The sequence below is a fragment of the Micropterus dolomieu genome, linkage group LG12 (genome assembly GCF_021292245.1).
Source record: "Micropterus dolomieu isolate WLL.071019.BEF.003 ecotype Adirondacks linkage group LG12, ASM2129224v1, whole genome shotgun sequence".
NCBI lineage: Eukaryota > Metazoa > Chordata > Actinopteri > Centrarchiformes > Centrarchidae > Micropterus > Micropterus dolomieu.
The window spans coordinates 16,186,369-16,202,144 of NC_060161.1; the positions used below are offsets into that span (position 1 = coordinate 16,186,369).

Genomic DNA, 15,776 nt, shown 5'->3' on the forward strand with positions numbered 1-15,776 from the left:
GTGTTCTGCTTCCATCACAACCGCAGTCGGTACTGCGGGGAGGATAATTGCAGTGTGTAGCTCACGGGGTGGGTCTCAAGTATCCCAGCACTCAGCCTGTTGCCAGAGGAAAACACATTGATCTCTGAAGGTGATGAAAAGGCTCTCTCAAAGGCCCCACTTCCTCCTCAGGACCTTTCCAGCCATGACACTGAACCGGAGCAAAAGCGTAGATGATTCATACATGCCTGCCAGCCATAGTCGTATTCATGTCATTTGTCTTCTATGAGTGCTTGTGTGTGTTTGACAAAGAACCAGAGAAGAGCTGCTTGTTCTGTAATGATTTTCAGTCCCTAAAACGGTGTGTTAAGTGTGTATAAGTGAGAGTGTGTTTAGTCTTTGTTTAGGTGTTAGCTGTAAAAAAGTACTGCTAGTCTGTAACTACTCAGTCAATGCAGAGACTCACAAGTGCAAAAACAGTTGTTTTATCTGCAATTAGTGCAACACAGGGCAAGTCTATTTGACTCGGGTGGTGCGGGGAGAGTAAGATGTATTTTTAATACCAGTTTCAATCTGCTTGACGCAAAGTTAATGGAGCCTGCAGCGACAGACAAAATCCTTGCATCCTAATGGATTGACTTGTGGTTTAATGAACTGATAACTGGCATCTGGACAAACACAGCGCAGGACCCAACCAACACACACAGGCACAAAATTGCCATATTCATCAGGGATGGGTGGATAAATGAATTCATTTCAGATTGGTAACATCTTCTGACCACTACTGGGTGTACACACAGAGACGCTCACACAAAGTGTATGCATCATTAATTTATTTTTTTTAATCAGTTGCTGCTCTCTGCGTCGTGATGAATGCCGCTTCATGTAATTAGTTCTAGATTCCTGTTGGGTGATGTCTTGGGACTATCTGACATTAACAAGTGTCCTGTTGGTGCTGTGAATTAGTTTGGACTCATAATGATAACAACACTGGCATGGACTCTTGAGTATATCAGAACTCTCTGTTTTCGTGATGCCTTGTAATTGAAAACTGCAGAACTGAATTTCATTAGACTTTGTGGAGCAGGCGTCACTGTTCATTACCCCTCATGACTGTTTGTTAGATTTAATTCAGCCCCCTAATCAGCGAGATGTCTTGCTTTACGGCTGTTGTATAAATCAAACTGTAAATTTTCATCTAACTAATCATACTCTCTTGAATAGCAATGTAAACACATGCCGATCTGCATATAACAATTCATTTCTTACAGGGAAATACAAAGATGTTCTTTAAGAAAGTTGCTACATTTTATTCATAAAACAGAAAATCACCATTTAAACTGGGTAGATGCAGTGTGTGTGTGTATGTGTGTGTGTGTGTGTGTGTGTGTGTGTGTGTGTGTGCGCACTATTGATTGAGGATACTGTACAAGATATTACGTGGTGACAAAATAAATGCACTTAAAGAGTACAATGAGTAAATGTAAAAATCAGACACAATGGTCTATTTTCTGGGCAACAAATTAAATATAATTGCGAAGACTTATTTAGGAAATGGCTATAATCAGAATATTTATTCAGGAAATGGTTGCGTTGGAGTTAAGTGTAGTTGGAAATAAAGATAATGAAGATATATGCCACAGAATCAGGGAATAATGTGAAATATCCTTCAGAACACTGTTTTTCTAGGTGAGGTTGGGATTCAAATGTGGGTCTTGGGAAAATTTAAATAGGTCCCCGGATTCTTCTGCAGAATTTGGTGTTTATATTGTGTTGCCAAAACCCCTCTATATTCTGTTATAACATAAAGAAGTCAACACTATAGGCTAGTATCTTTATCACTCTTGAACAGGTTAACAAGCTATATATAGTAAACAGTCTGTATTACAATCCGCAATTTATGTTTGGATTGCAAGAAAAATAATCCAAACAGCATGGATCCTATTTGAAGGCAGTTAAACAAGGTTGATAATAGGGTTGCTCTCTTGAAATGGCTAAACATTACATGCTAACCATGCTGTAGTCTGCTCCTTGTATCAGATTGCAGGAATGTGAAAATGTACCTCTAGTTTCCAGTTGAACTTCCATTGACACAATGTGAAGCTGGCTTTAAGTGAATCGCAAACATCCATATATTTCATGTTTGCATTTGGAAAAAAATAACATTTGTGTTACGTGTCAGATCATGTTTTGGGTGCTTCTGTAAGAATTTAGACAACCTTCAGTTGACCTCTTTCAAAGTGGTGACAGCCATTAAATAGAGTGTATGCCTTTCGTATGGCAAATAAGCACATGCAGCTCAATAGGGTTAAGTGAACAAACTTTAGACCAACAAGAGTCCATCAGTCAAAGCGATATGGTAATTTAAGTACCAGCATTTAAGGTCCTGGAGTTCATGAGTTTCATGGGTCTGAAAACTTGTTATTTGAGAAGAAACTCTTTGTTCTGCTTTCTGTCTCTTCACCTCTCTTAAATTGGCAGAGTTTGAGGAAGTTAAGGGATTAGTAAAAGTAGTTAAGAAGGTCAGTTGGAGTACGACAAGGGCTTCCTTTCCGGAGGCAGTTAGGTGGGTCACTAGTTCAAGGGGACGTTCCCATTTCTCTTAACAATACTCAAGAGGAGACCAATGACTTCAAGAAGAGTTTGAGGCTGGTGGAGACACAGTCCAGATCTTCATCTCATCGTTCTCCTATCTGTTGGCTGTGTTATCCTTAACCCTCCAGTGGTCAGTACTTAGTTTAGTTCAATAAACTGTACATGTACTAAATTGACAACACACCTTTTTTGTGCATACAGAGGATAATAAACTACTGTGTAGTGTACCCAGGGTCTGCAGTTGTTTGGGGCTACGTGGAAACAAAGTGAAAACTTGTCTCAGCTGTAACGCCTGAACACCATGTATTGAGAGGACATGAAAACTAGCAACGCAGCAGAGACGTTAAAACACATAGCTAAAAGTGATTGATAAAATGGTTGAAATAGATAGCAAAAGGTTAATGGATACAAATGTCAAATAGTTATTTAAAAGTGATAAATGATTGAAATAGTTAGCTATAAATAATAGATAAAATGAGGAGTGTGTTTTCTCTACTTAATTCTATTGAAAAAGTCCACATATTCCAAGCTTGTTGTGCCAGAGAGGATCTCTGTAGTAGCTGTTAGAGTTCACAATTCATATTTTCACAATATTACACATCCCCTTGAAGATGAAGAGAGCAGTGACATTCACAGATGAGGCTGATTGCAAAATTGTGGTTCAATTTCCATTTTTTCCCTTGGACAGTGGGCCCAGTGTTCCATGAATTAGCATTTTATGTATTGATTTATTCATCATCATGCATAGTAATAAGGATCTTGGATCAGAATTGTTGTCCTCCTTGCCAGACGTTTCCACAAGAATGTACTTGTAAAGTAACAAATGATTGTACGGTAGAAAGCCAGCTTTTGTGCAGCTTTAGTTCCGTTGACCTGGATACCCAAGCGTTGCCAGGTTTTATAAACTCATCCATCCATGTTGTGGGATTAAATGGACTATATTAAAGTCTGTTTTGACTAAATCTTTCTAAATCCTTGGAATGCTTGTAAAGACATTGATCATCATATTTTTTATTGAGAAATATTATGAACATCTCTGTCAACCAAAGCTCCAAGTTCTGAACCTAGTTGAGAGCCACCTTGAGATGGCCCATTATACTGTATATGTCGTTGCTATTTAGTTCTGATATTGACAGACAGTAATGGAATTGATCACAGACATTTTTAGAATGTTTTAAATGATTTTCCAGAGATACTGAACTTTTACCAACACTTAAAAGTGAAGCAGACATTAATTTTATTTCATGATGGAAGCAGACAATCATGACAAAACCACTGTCATATGTTTCAAACTGGGACTTGAAAGCACAAAAGCAAATTGGTCACGTAGACCTTCTCGAAAGTGCCTGCAGAACATTTTAAGAACCAACTCATTCAAAGACAGTTTTGGCCTGGGGACGGTGGGGCATGTCTACGCTAAAATTAACCATAACTGAACCAAATGTCTCTGAAAACATTGGCATTGGAAGTATTTTGCTGCTATGACATTTCTCCCAAACATTCATGCTGGACAATGTATTTTGTGACTCATATGTAAACAGTAAGGTCAGCATGGGGCACTTTTGGTATCCATGAAATTGACTAGTTGTTTACAATATAGCATGACAGCAAGGGAAAATAGTTTTAAAACTGTGGAAAAAGTGCAGTGATTCAAACATGAAATCCTTCTTTGTTTGGCACAAAGGTGATCTCAATACGCAGGTGTTTGTTGCTAAGTCATTAGAAAGTTAAGCTTCTTGTGTTTTAAGTGTGACATTTTAAGTTTAGTTGCAATGGTGCAACGCTGTGTCCGGTAGCATACGCCATTAACATATTTGACTATCAACAAAACTATCAACAAAAAACAAAGGTACAATTAGCTCATTTAAATTTTTAACTGATGACATTTTAACACGGGGCAATACAAACAATATGATTATAAATCTCACCTGCGGAAAGCATCTGAATATATTCACTTTACCCAGAAAGGTGAAGTTGGGATTGCTGAGAAGTTTAAAGCCAGTTCTCTTCAAACCTGATTTACTTTGGAAGTTGGAGCTGGTACCCAGTTTGCTTATTTTGGCATAACTTTTATTCTGTGGAATTGCTGTATAACGTTGCGAGAGAAGCATTGAGTGGTCTGATTATGTATATCAGCTCTGAAACAATGCTGGTATTGTAAATGAGTCAGGCCTGGGCTGGTTCACTTAAAATTGATTGATTTGGAGGGAAATGAGAAATAGAGCAGAGGTGCAGCTCTGTCAGCTATTCTGGGCCAATCAATATTTTATGGACGTTGGGTAGTGATAAAATGCAATTTTGTCTGAAATGCATGAAGTATAAACAAGAAGTGTATTATGCCAAGCATGCGTAACTTAAATAACATTACTAAATAATGTTGTAATGAACAACATACTGTAAGCAGAAGTATTCAAAAGCAATACAGCCACTGCTTAAAAACAGCATGTTTCACAATACTGCCAATTATCTGGGATTCCTTTCTGTCAAATGGCATTCAAATGACTACTACTATCAGTATTTTGGACAAAAACATTCTGTGGCATTATAAAAAAAAAAAAAAAAACATCATAGTGTTTAACAGTTCTTGAAAAAGCAGAAAATGAAAGTACTGTGCTGATGGTTTTATGCTGCTCTTACAGCTAACTTGGTGCCATTCACGTCACTATTTATTACCATCATATCAATAGATACAATGGTGACATTTGAGAAGTTATATGGTTCATTGTGTTTGAGCAGTGCCTCAACTTTTCTGAAAGCTTGAAATGTTGTGGTTCAGCATCTTGTGTCAGTTGGTGACATTGTTGAACTTTTAAGATGTGACTATGTAGACAGTCTCTTTATGTAATTATTACACATATTACATTAGTATTTATACCATAGTTAAATTTGAGTTGCCACATATCTGTTTTTAAACCAAGAATCTACAGCCATGCTATCTGCTAATGAGTCTGTTAGCATGCTAACATTTGCTAATTAGATGACGATGGGAATGTTATTAGTTTTACAGGTTTGAGGGAGTTCATCAAAGTTCTTGCAGTTCACCCTGAGGGGGTCCAAGGTTTTTAACAATTAATCCAATTTCACCCCAAACCACTAATGTAAACCTCATGGTAGAGATAGAGGAAATGTCATGGGATCACCAAAGTCAGTTGGAATCATCCTCTGGGGACCATAAATGTATGTGCAAGGTTTCACATCATCAGTGTGGCTAAAAAGGAAGCCAAACAGCACTTAGTGATGCCTTTTCTCTCTGGTTCTACATTGCAAAGTGCCTTTCTGCTGCTTACTTTCCAAAATACAAAAGCCACCAAATAACACAATGTAAAAACACAATACACAACACCACAGGGTCCATTTTGTTATGTCTGACCAAAAATGTTGTCTGACCAAACATTTGAATGAACATCAAGTTCACTTTGATTTATTTCACGTTCAGACTCAAAAGCTGTTGAAAGGGTTGAAAAGGTTTCAACAGATTGTTCATAGTTGTTGACCCTCATCATGAAATTCCCTGCCACATTTTTTTCTAAAGCCACTGTTCCATAACCGTACTTGGGATGCTGTGGAAAAATAGCAGGCCAATACAACGTTTCGCCTTGACAGGCAGCTCAAGATCTCTCAGCACTTCAGAACCCAGTTTGAGTCCCATTACTTTCGTTTATGACCAGAGGCCATACAATACTTCACTTTTTAGTCTTAATTGATTAAGAAACATCTGAAAACCCTTTTTTGACTGGTTATTCTTTCGCTTGTGTTTCATAAACTGAAATGTTATAATGTTTTTGTTGGCATACTTTCTACAAAGTCTTACTGTTACTGGTACAGTTGGCCTGAATGGGAATCTCTCCTTACATGCTATAATCAGAATGAAAAATATTGTCATGAATATTATGAATCATGATGCTATCTGAAAATAATGTAGGGTATTTTGTCTGGACCACCAGCTCTCATGTGGGGAGTGTTTTCTCAGCCGCTGTCAAAAATATACCTCCGAAATCAGGAGGATGTCATATTGTGCACAAAATATTCCTCTCCGAGGTGTCAAGTGTCATTTCAAAGTGAGCAATAATAATGAAGCGACTGCCAAGTGCAGTAAAACCCCTTCTGTTTCTTCTAAAGCCTTAAAAAACAAACCTATGGAGAAACCAGGGTTGATGGGAACCATAGTAAAGTGAGAGTCAAACTCCACCTGTGGTTACATACTTTAAACTGTGCCTGGACCCTTTGCTGGCAGCGCCTGACATTATCCTGGAAACCGTCCAAAAGGAGCAGAGTTGCAGGCCGAAGTGGAGCCAAACAGCGGGATCAAATTGAGGACTAAGCATCATACAAAAACGTGTGTAACATAATCCTGCATTTTGCACCCAGCTAACACATCTGGAGTGTCCTAAATCAGCCAACCACTGTTTAAAAAAGGCATTGTTCTTTCTGTTTTGCCCTTTACTTTGTTACCTTTATTTCTTACTTATTGAGAGATGTATTCAGAGTACAGGACGGCTGACAAGTACAGAATGAAAAAGGTTTAGATTAGGTTATTTAGATTTGTATTTTGAGTCCTTTTTTTAGCAGCTGACAAAAGCCCTGTGTCACCAAGTCATCACATGGGGCAACTTTTAACACCAATTAATGTTGAGCTGTGTGGTCTATTCAAAAACTTTCACCAACCCTTTTATTACTGTAATTATCTTGAACCTCTGACATGACAACAAAATAATATTCTTTGCTGGTCTGGGGGTCAAAAGAGTTTTCAAAATGATTTGCATAATAACTCTTCAAAGTATTGTTACTGCCTGAAATTGGATCTGGATATTTTCTGTGATGCAGAACCAGACAGGGAAAATTGTTCCTCTTTGTTACATTGACTTCCAGTTGTTTTAATCCTGACAGCTCCTTTAATGTTGAGTGGAATTTTCCTTCCTCGATATTATCCATTCCATTGCAAGTTGACAAGTCCTCCTCAAATGTGGAGAGCAAAAGCTCAGCTTTTAATTTCCAGCTAGTCTAAAAGACATAGCTTTACCTTCTTGACTAAATTGTGAATGCACACACTTTTTGGGGGGGCAGAATGCAAACAGGTATGCCTGAAAATTTGTTTCCAGTTGTCAACTTGCTGAAAAGACTACATGTATTGCTGGGTGGAAGAGGTCATTTTGGGAGAGATGCTCCCAATTTCCAAACTGAGGACTACCTGCGGACAACACAACCCAGCCAGGTCTTCAACAAGTAAAACCTTACAAAGCGTGTAATTGTTTTACTCCTCCACCTGAGCTTTAGCAGATTGATAGTGTTGACAGGAAAATGGCAAACAGGAAAACACTGACTAGATAAACAAATTAAAAACCAGGGCATCCGTGCTGAAAGGAAAAACAAAGAAAAAAAAAAAGGAAAAAGAAACAGGGATGTCAGAATGGAGCACACTTTTGTGGCAAGATAGTGTGTGTTTCCATTGTCCACCTCAGCTTATGTATAAACAGAGCCTAAATACTTATGAACCTTGAGATTCTGAGTTATTTGTAGTCCACTAGTAATGATTTTCAGTGTCTCTTCCTCATCCTGCTGTAGGGTGGTTTGACTGTGAGAATATGAAACTTATACAAACAAAAAGACAATCAAATTACTGACTAAAATGTATTGAATTCTTCTTTTTTTGCAGGACCTCCGGGAAAGCGGGGAAGAAGAGGCCGCAATGGAGAACCTGGTATGTACATTTGTGTGTGTTTGTGTGGCCAAAGATCACTGACGTCTCAATCCAGAAACAGTTCAAGGAATAATTCAGTAGGACATCAGCAAATCATCCTGCACTTACAATCATGTAAAAGTACACTGTATATCTTTGGAGGCCAAAATAGGTTATAGATGTGTAATTTGTGGCCTGGTGGTTTCAGTGTTCACTTGGATTGTTTCAGCTTCAGTTGCTATAGAAACACTAGATATTCACAGTGGCTGGGAGACGGTGCAGTTTGAGAGAGTAAAAGTGATGGACGAGCGTGTTGAAGAATGACATCTGCAAGTTTTGAGACACTCTAACCCTCACATGCTGACCCTAGGCATAATGTACCTCTGCTTCAGTATACATAATAGCCCACACATGTTAGCCTCCACAGATTCAGCAACAAGTTGGCATAATGCGTTCTGAACTCTAATGTCCCCTCCCTCCTCCCACACTCTTTGAGCTGACTCAACAAAGTTGGCCGAGCCGAGGCTTCGGCATCTAAGAAAAGGACATGTTGTGCAGCGACACTCCCACAGATGGAAAGTGTCGCCACAAATTGAATTCACAGCAAGAACATGTACTTGGCAGGGAGCTGCATCCACACTCTGTTCACCTGATAGTGAAAGTGATAATGGGCTCTGGAGTTTGGTGGCGTTCCTGTGTTGAGGGAATGCAGTGCAGCAGAGCGCAGGCAACGCTTTGGAACAAAAGTGCTGCCCTTGTAAAAAGAAATTAGAGAGACAGGGCAAAGCAAGGTCCCAATTTTAAGTGAGGTTGAGTAATAAGGGAGCGGTTTGGTTTCACAGCCTGAGAAACAAACACTGTCTGTGAGGAGAGAAAAAACGCTGCTGGTTTTACAACCAAATCCAGCCTTTTTTTCAAGTCATAGGAATCAATCATGATCAGTCGAGATCTGTTATTTGAGTATCAAAGATGCTATTACCGCCTTTATTTTTTTGATTTTTCCAAATTCATTTAGAATCCCGTTGTGGCCATGTTCTGCATTTTGAGCTGTGGATCAATGTGGCGTGGCTCTCTGCCTTTCCCTTTTTTTCTAATTTCGTAATCTAGTGTATGAGTTTAAAGCCAAGGGAGATGGAAAAAAAAAACGAGAAATCAAATGACAGATAGACGACAGTGCAATGTTCTGGTAGGCTGCACATCTGAAATACCGCCAGCCTTTGTTTATGGAGTGCTTAACTTTCCAATAAACATCCACCGTGCCAGCGTATTTCAAATGGCACCATTGTGCAAAGACAGTTTTTTTTCTCTTTCTGCTCAGCCAGAGAAAATGTGAATGGCTTCCTCTTGACAAATCAATTGGAAACAAGCATCCAATCATACCCACTCACAATGCCTGGACTGGAGTGGCACAGTGGTCTATTAAAGGTGGACAATACGGCACCTTACCATTCTGTACAGTAGCCCAAATCCCAGTAGTGAATAGGCTGGAATATGTTGTAAAATCAGGCAGATTCAGCTCAAGTTTGTCTACCTGCAGTAGGGCCTCACCTGCCACAGAGACTGTTTTATTAATGCCATGAACTATGACATGTTAAGCAGTGTTTACACAAGACTTTTATTTGCATGTTCACTGGTTATGTGCAGCTTTCATGAAAGCATTCCGGACTTTTAAATGGCTTTACAAAAGCAGCGCTTTAGAAGTCCTTGCACAGAGAATGTCATTCTAAATGTTGGCAATTAAAATGAAATGCTCTGCATATTTGCATGCAATTATAGCTCGGTTATTTCTGCTACATTTACTGTTTGGATATGTTTTGGGAGAGAAAAAAAAGTAGAGCCAATATTCTGTGTGAAACTCACACAGACATTCAAAACAAATAAATATGATTGCACTATGCTGCATTATTGGAGCCCAGTGTCAAACTCTGTGTGCCCGTTCCACAGGAGGAGAAACTAGAAACATTTAGGAGACATTGTTTATACGACTGAAAAATTCAGTCCTTGACAGGCACAGGCGTGCTGCATTCTGCACTGTAAGCCTTCTGCAAATCCAATTTCCCTCTTTTAAGTCCCCAACACTGGTGGATGTTGAAGGGAAGCATATTTAATTCATGATCCGCCTTAACCAAAAGTAACTAAGCCGCAGCAAGTTTCCCACAAATTCATGGTGAGATGTTTTGCAGTTTACTCATCTACAAAGGCGAGGGGAAGCTTTTGCCCAGACTTGGCAGCAACTGACAGAGAGAACAAATAGGAAAAAGACACAGTGATATTTACCTATGCATTAAAACTGAATGGGATACTTCATCAGGATCTCTTGTTTGTTTGCCGGTAACATATGGAAAGGAAAAGTGTGGCGTGACAGTTCAGGATGAAAAAGTAGCAGTGAATGCCACACTCTCAAACTGTTCTAGCAGGTGGTCAATGCTGGAAAGTGTTATAAGGTTCCTCCCATATTTTCCTTATGTGAATAATAAGTACTTTTGTAGACATGCGCCTGCCTCCACAAGACTACGAATTGATGCTCAAATTGTGCCGGATGAGCAATTTAACCTCACATTGGTGCATCTGTGTCAAGTGTGAAGAACAGCAGCTCTTTCTTTGCAACACATGCCTGACTCTTCTTGAAAAAAAAAAGTTACTTTAAATGCCCCACGACAGCTTCTCTACAACCTTTGTGTCATTTTAGAGCACTTCCAACAACACTTCCAACAACTTCCACAATCATGTGAGCATACTCAAATACAGTACTTGTTCAGAAACCTTTACATTCTCTGGTGACTAACTACAGGTGCCAGTGTGAGAACAGAAAGTGAAACTCAGTCTGAGTGACTGTATGAAGCTGGAGCTTTGAGGGTGGATAATTATGTCACAGACTATTTCATTTAGCATATTATAGTCCAGCAAGTAATGTTTTGGTATAATTAAGGCCATCAAATTTAAGAATTAGAAGGCTTCTACCTTTGAGGTTACTATTACGCGCTTTGCAGCATATTCCACATTTTTATCACATTATTTCTTTGATTTTTCCATAATTGCTAGTTGAAAACTTTGTACTGAGCCACTGAGCACAGTGGGAAACATCAAAAAATACACAGTGGAGCAGGTTTATTAAAAGCTAAGTGGTCTACTGTAACTCAACGATCCATAAAACAATGCTACAGAAGTGCAGCCCAGCGAGCCTCAAATACACAGCTCCTTAAATGCTCCAGCTGCTGGAGCAATTTGCACTTTCCCCTGGTCATGAAGAAGAACAGTTCAAGGACATAGGACTTGTAAAGAAGCAAAATCCTTATTTTTTCAGGGTTAAAGCAGCTGGGTACCTTTTTTTAATAAGAACCTAAAGACTTAAAATGATTTGCAGGGTTCTGGAGAGCCCTGAAGTGCGTTGGCACACGGTCCTTTGAGCAGCAGTAATTGGGGAAAAAAGACGAGTGTCACCTCACAAAAACGTGGGAGTATTTTTTAACAAGCGCACAACCCCTTGTAGTAGTGAAATTAGAGCCACTTACAAAGGTAAAATGCGAGCACTACGCCTGGTGGCCATTGTTGGACCAAAGTGAATGGAAAATAGATATGAACGGCACAATGCTTGTCATTCTATCTCATAGAAATACAGGTTGCTTATAGCGAAGTAGAATTTCTGCCTATTCTGCGAAGCCAATGAATGCATCACGGAAGAGATGCATCTTTATGAGCTGCTCCTTCCTAAGGAAATAATTCTCAGCAAGAGTCTGATTTCCCATCTTGGTTATTTGGATATGTGGTTTTAGTGGAACATTGATGATCTGAGTCTGTTTGAGCGCTGATTGAAAACACACTAACCAAGTATTTTTTCCTTTCTCTTTCAGGACCTCCTGTAAGTATGCCTGCTTCACATCTTCTCCAACTGTGATAGCCACGTGAAGGTAAAAACTCCAACAGTAAAACATGACTGCATGTCATGCAATTTTTATTCACTGTTTAAAGTCAAGAACAAATTTACATGAAAGGGATATATTGGTATAAAACCGTAAGGTCTCATTAAAAGATAAGAAAGTTTTGGGAAATACAATTATTTTCTTTCTTGTTGAGAGTTAGATGAGACGATCAATCCGCTCTCATGTCTGTATGCCATACATGAAGCTACAACCAGCAGGTGGTTAGCTTAGCTTAGTATTAAAATGGGAAAGAGGGGGAAAACAGCTCGCCTGGCTCTATCCAAAGTAGGTGAATTTCATCACCTTTGGACAGGTCTGCCTTCTACTCTTTATGCTAAACTAAGTTGAGCTGCTGATTTGGTATACAGACATTCTCTGCAAGAAAGCCAAAAAGCATATTTCCATTCATAAGTATGCAAAAAAAAAAATGAAACAGTGAATATATTAAAAGCTTTAGAGCAAATAAAATAAAAAAAGTATAAAACTGTTCTTACAATTGATGTAAAATACATCTGATTATGACAAATTTGCTACCAGAAATCTCAGTTGTACCTCACAGTCTGACTCTGTTATTAAAATAATCTCTTCATCCCTGCCTTCCCCTAATGGGGACCCTTTTCCCTGTCATTTGGGCTGTCTGGTTTGTAATATTCTTGCTACCAGGCTCCATCCCTGCCAGCTCCCCGCACCCGAACACTTTCTCTCACCTCATTACACTGCCGGGTGATCACAGATTCACTCCCCTTAACAGATGGAAAACTTTTCCCCAAAGATGAAGACAAACCCACACATACATAAGCACCAGGGTTTGTGACAGTTCACTGTATAACCGGGTCAAGCGGGCACTGTATGTGTGTGCTCTGCTAAAATTATTTATAGTCCAGAGGCAAGTGTGATTGAATAGGTATAATAGTGTGTGCCGACTGAGCCGTAAAAGTTGTAAGTTAATCCTCAGAGCCTTCTCAGACGCTCGCTCCTGGGGTTCTGCGACGTAACTAAGTGCAGGTGGTCTCACTTCTCAGCCTCCCTCGCCAGGCCTTACATCTGACAAATAAAATCACTACTGCAAGATGTCTCAAGAGCTGACTGAAGCCTGAGAAGTGCTGTCTCTGAAATGTTGGATTTTCCAGTAAATGTATAGGATGACTGTACTTTTGGGATTGTTCCTTTGGAATTGTCTCCTTGTGACATTGTAAATCCAGTGCACAAACAGTAAGAACCTGACAATGTTCCAGTTGTGGTCAGCAAATCACTCTGATGAAGTCATTCTAGGTAGCAGAATGTGCTAAAAGTGTTAGGGGTGCTAGTTTTAGGTACAGGCAAGCAACCAGGTTTTAGCAGAACCCATACTGCACTAAACCCTATGACTAAACCACAAAAAAAGACTATAATTTACAGTGCAGACAAAAAACACTCAAGTCTGGGTGACTGACTGCATTTCTAAAAACAGATAGGTCTTCAAAAAATGCGATGATCTGACAATGACTCACCCAATGGTCACCAAATCTGTTTCTGAAATAAAAAAGTCCCGTGCCAGTTTCTTAAAAAAATAGGTAATAGTAAGTGATCTCATGTTGTTTCTCATTTGGTATGCCCACCCGGGGGATGGCAGCGGACACGTCGCTATGAATATTCAGCAGCTCCCTCCATAACTCTGGGAACACTGTGTAAATTGTACACAGCCCTCAGAGCCAAACAAACCAACCGCTGCTGAAGCTATTACAGATTTCTGTGACTTGTTCCTATTCAGCCGCTGATGAAAGGACAGGGACCTGATGGTGCAGAGACAGAAAGATAACAGGTCTCGTCAATCAAAACTCATCAGGAGAGATCCCCTATCCCCTATCGGCGTTTAGACATGGAAAAGTGATTAGCTTTGTTTTCATTTCCTCTTTTCCGCACTGCTTTTGTTTCAATTTCACATGGGATCAAGGAGCATGTTGTCAAGTGACGTCTAGTTGGAGATCTCTTCCTTGTCCTCCAGACAGATTGGAAAAATATTAAGGGAGACATGTTACGGAAACGGGTCGATGTGATTTTCAACTCTTTGCAACATTTACAAGAAGACTATTTTGTCTCTTCTTGCCACTGAAAGCAGAGTACTGTACATAAAAGTTGGGGCAAAAATGATCATGTCTTCGCTTTCCATTTTTTTTCATCTTCTTCCCTCATCGTTCTGTGGCTCTTCAAGGGCGGTCCGTGTCAAAACATCAACCCCTGTCACCCACCACTGTGTGTGCACACCATTTAGCACCAATCAAGCATAAAACACAATCCCTGAGGCTGCACTCGAGTACCCACTAACACTGCCCGCCGAGTGCACTTTTTTAGCACAGACTGTATGCCATACTAAATTAAAATTATACAGACGGAGAAAGAAACTAGCATGCTTTGAAATCTGGTTAGAAGGAAGGGGAAATATTTGAAAATGATACAATGTTCGAAATATCAAACCACTTTCAGCCCGCTAAGCATGCCTCTGCACCACACTGGAGTCTGCTGCATGGCCAGTTATAGTGCAGCACACGAGCCCTTGCAAGAGTTCAGTCATGTTAGCAATGAGGTAAATCAAGCTGGTCTCGTCTGTATCTGCATTTGACAAGCAGTTTCCACCTCCCTGCTTCATCAGCTGAGGTTCCAGCGATGCAGGTTGAGGATGATCTGTCACAGCGTATGAATTATGCAGCTGCGTTACAGGGATTAGAGGCAATGTGGGGGTGAGGCAGACGAGCCCAGCCGCCCTCAACCTTTCATCCTTCATCTGTTCTGCACCACAGCTGTTAATAAAACATATTCCAGACAGACTTTGATCACTTCTGCCCTATGGAAGTGGAGAAGGTACCAGTTTAGTGCGACTCTAGGAAGAGTTGAAGGAGGCCCTGCATGCCCTGATGTTCGTTTACAGTTTTTGCTGTGTTGCGTGTTGTGAGTTTGAAACAGAAAATTCACATTAACAGTTTCATATCAGAGCAGAGAGCATAGATGCACAGAAGGCTTTGGTACTGAAGAGGCCCACCGAGAGCTGCAAGTAGATCTATCTGACATGACAATGTTGATTTGGGCTCATAAGGGCAGTGGGGGCCCGAGGAGGCATACTGTCACTGGATGCGACAACATTAAGAGTTTGACCTTTTAGATGTCAGTCCTCCGCTCATGTCCTGCCCGTCAAAAGCACTTGTCTGTCAGAAAATGATGAGAGGCAGGGCCCGGGCCAACTGTGAGGTTTATTCAGAGTGATTTGAAGCAGTCAATAGTGCACTTTGGCTGGCTGAGCAGGATGAATAGTCAAGGGAAACTGACTGTCTCTGCCATAGCATGGTAGGAGAATTAGTACAGTGTGAATGTGATGCTCAACAACTTTTTGAGAGGAATTTTCCTCCAACTCATAACATCAAATGATGAGAAATGTAGAGCTGCCACAATGTCGTCCTAATTGAATGAACAGAAGAAGTGAAAGAAATACTTTTCCAACTGGAACATTGTCCTGTGTTCAACGTTTTATATCCACGACAGGAATTTTGTGGGTCAGAAATTTGCTTAGGTTTTGCGCAGAGAAAATGTGGCTTTTAATGCCAGGAAAAGCTGCTTTAAATGCCCCCCCCCCC

The 15,776-nt window shown here is 40.0% G+C and overlaps 1 protein-coding gene across 1 annotated transcript in view; it reads left to right on the forward strand.

The window, feature by feature from the left end:
• Nucleotides 1–15,776, forward strand: part of LOC123981170 (collagen alpha-1(XXV) chain) — a 147,617-nt gene that overhangs the window by 74,534 nt on the left and 57,307 nt on the right. Inside the window, exons 3-4 of the mRNA XM_046065869.1 lie at nt 8,228–8,272; nt 12,103–12,110. Coding sequence (XP_045921825.1) covers nt 8,228–8,272; nt 12,103–12,110 — 53 coding nt within the window. The remainder of the gene's footprint in view (nt 1–8,227; nt 8,273–12,102; nt 12,111–15,776) is intronic.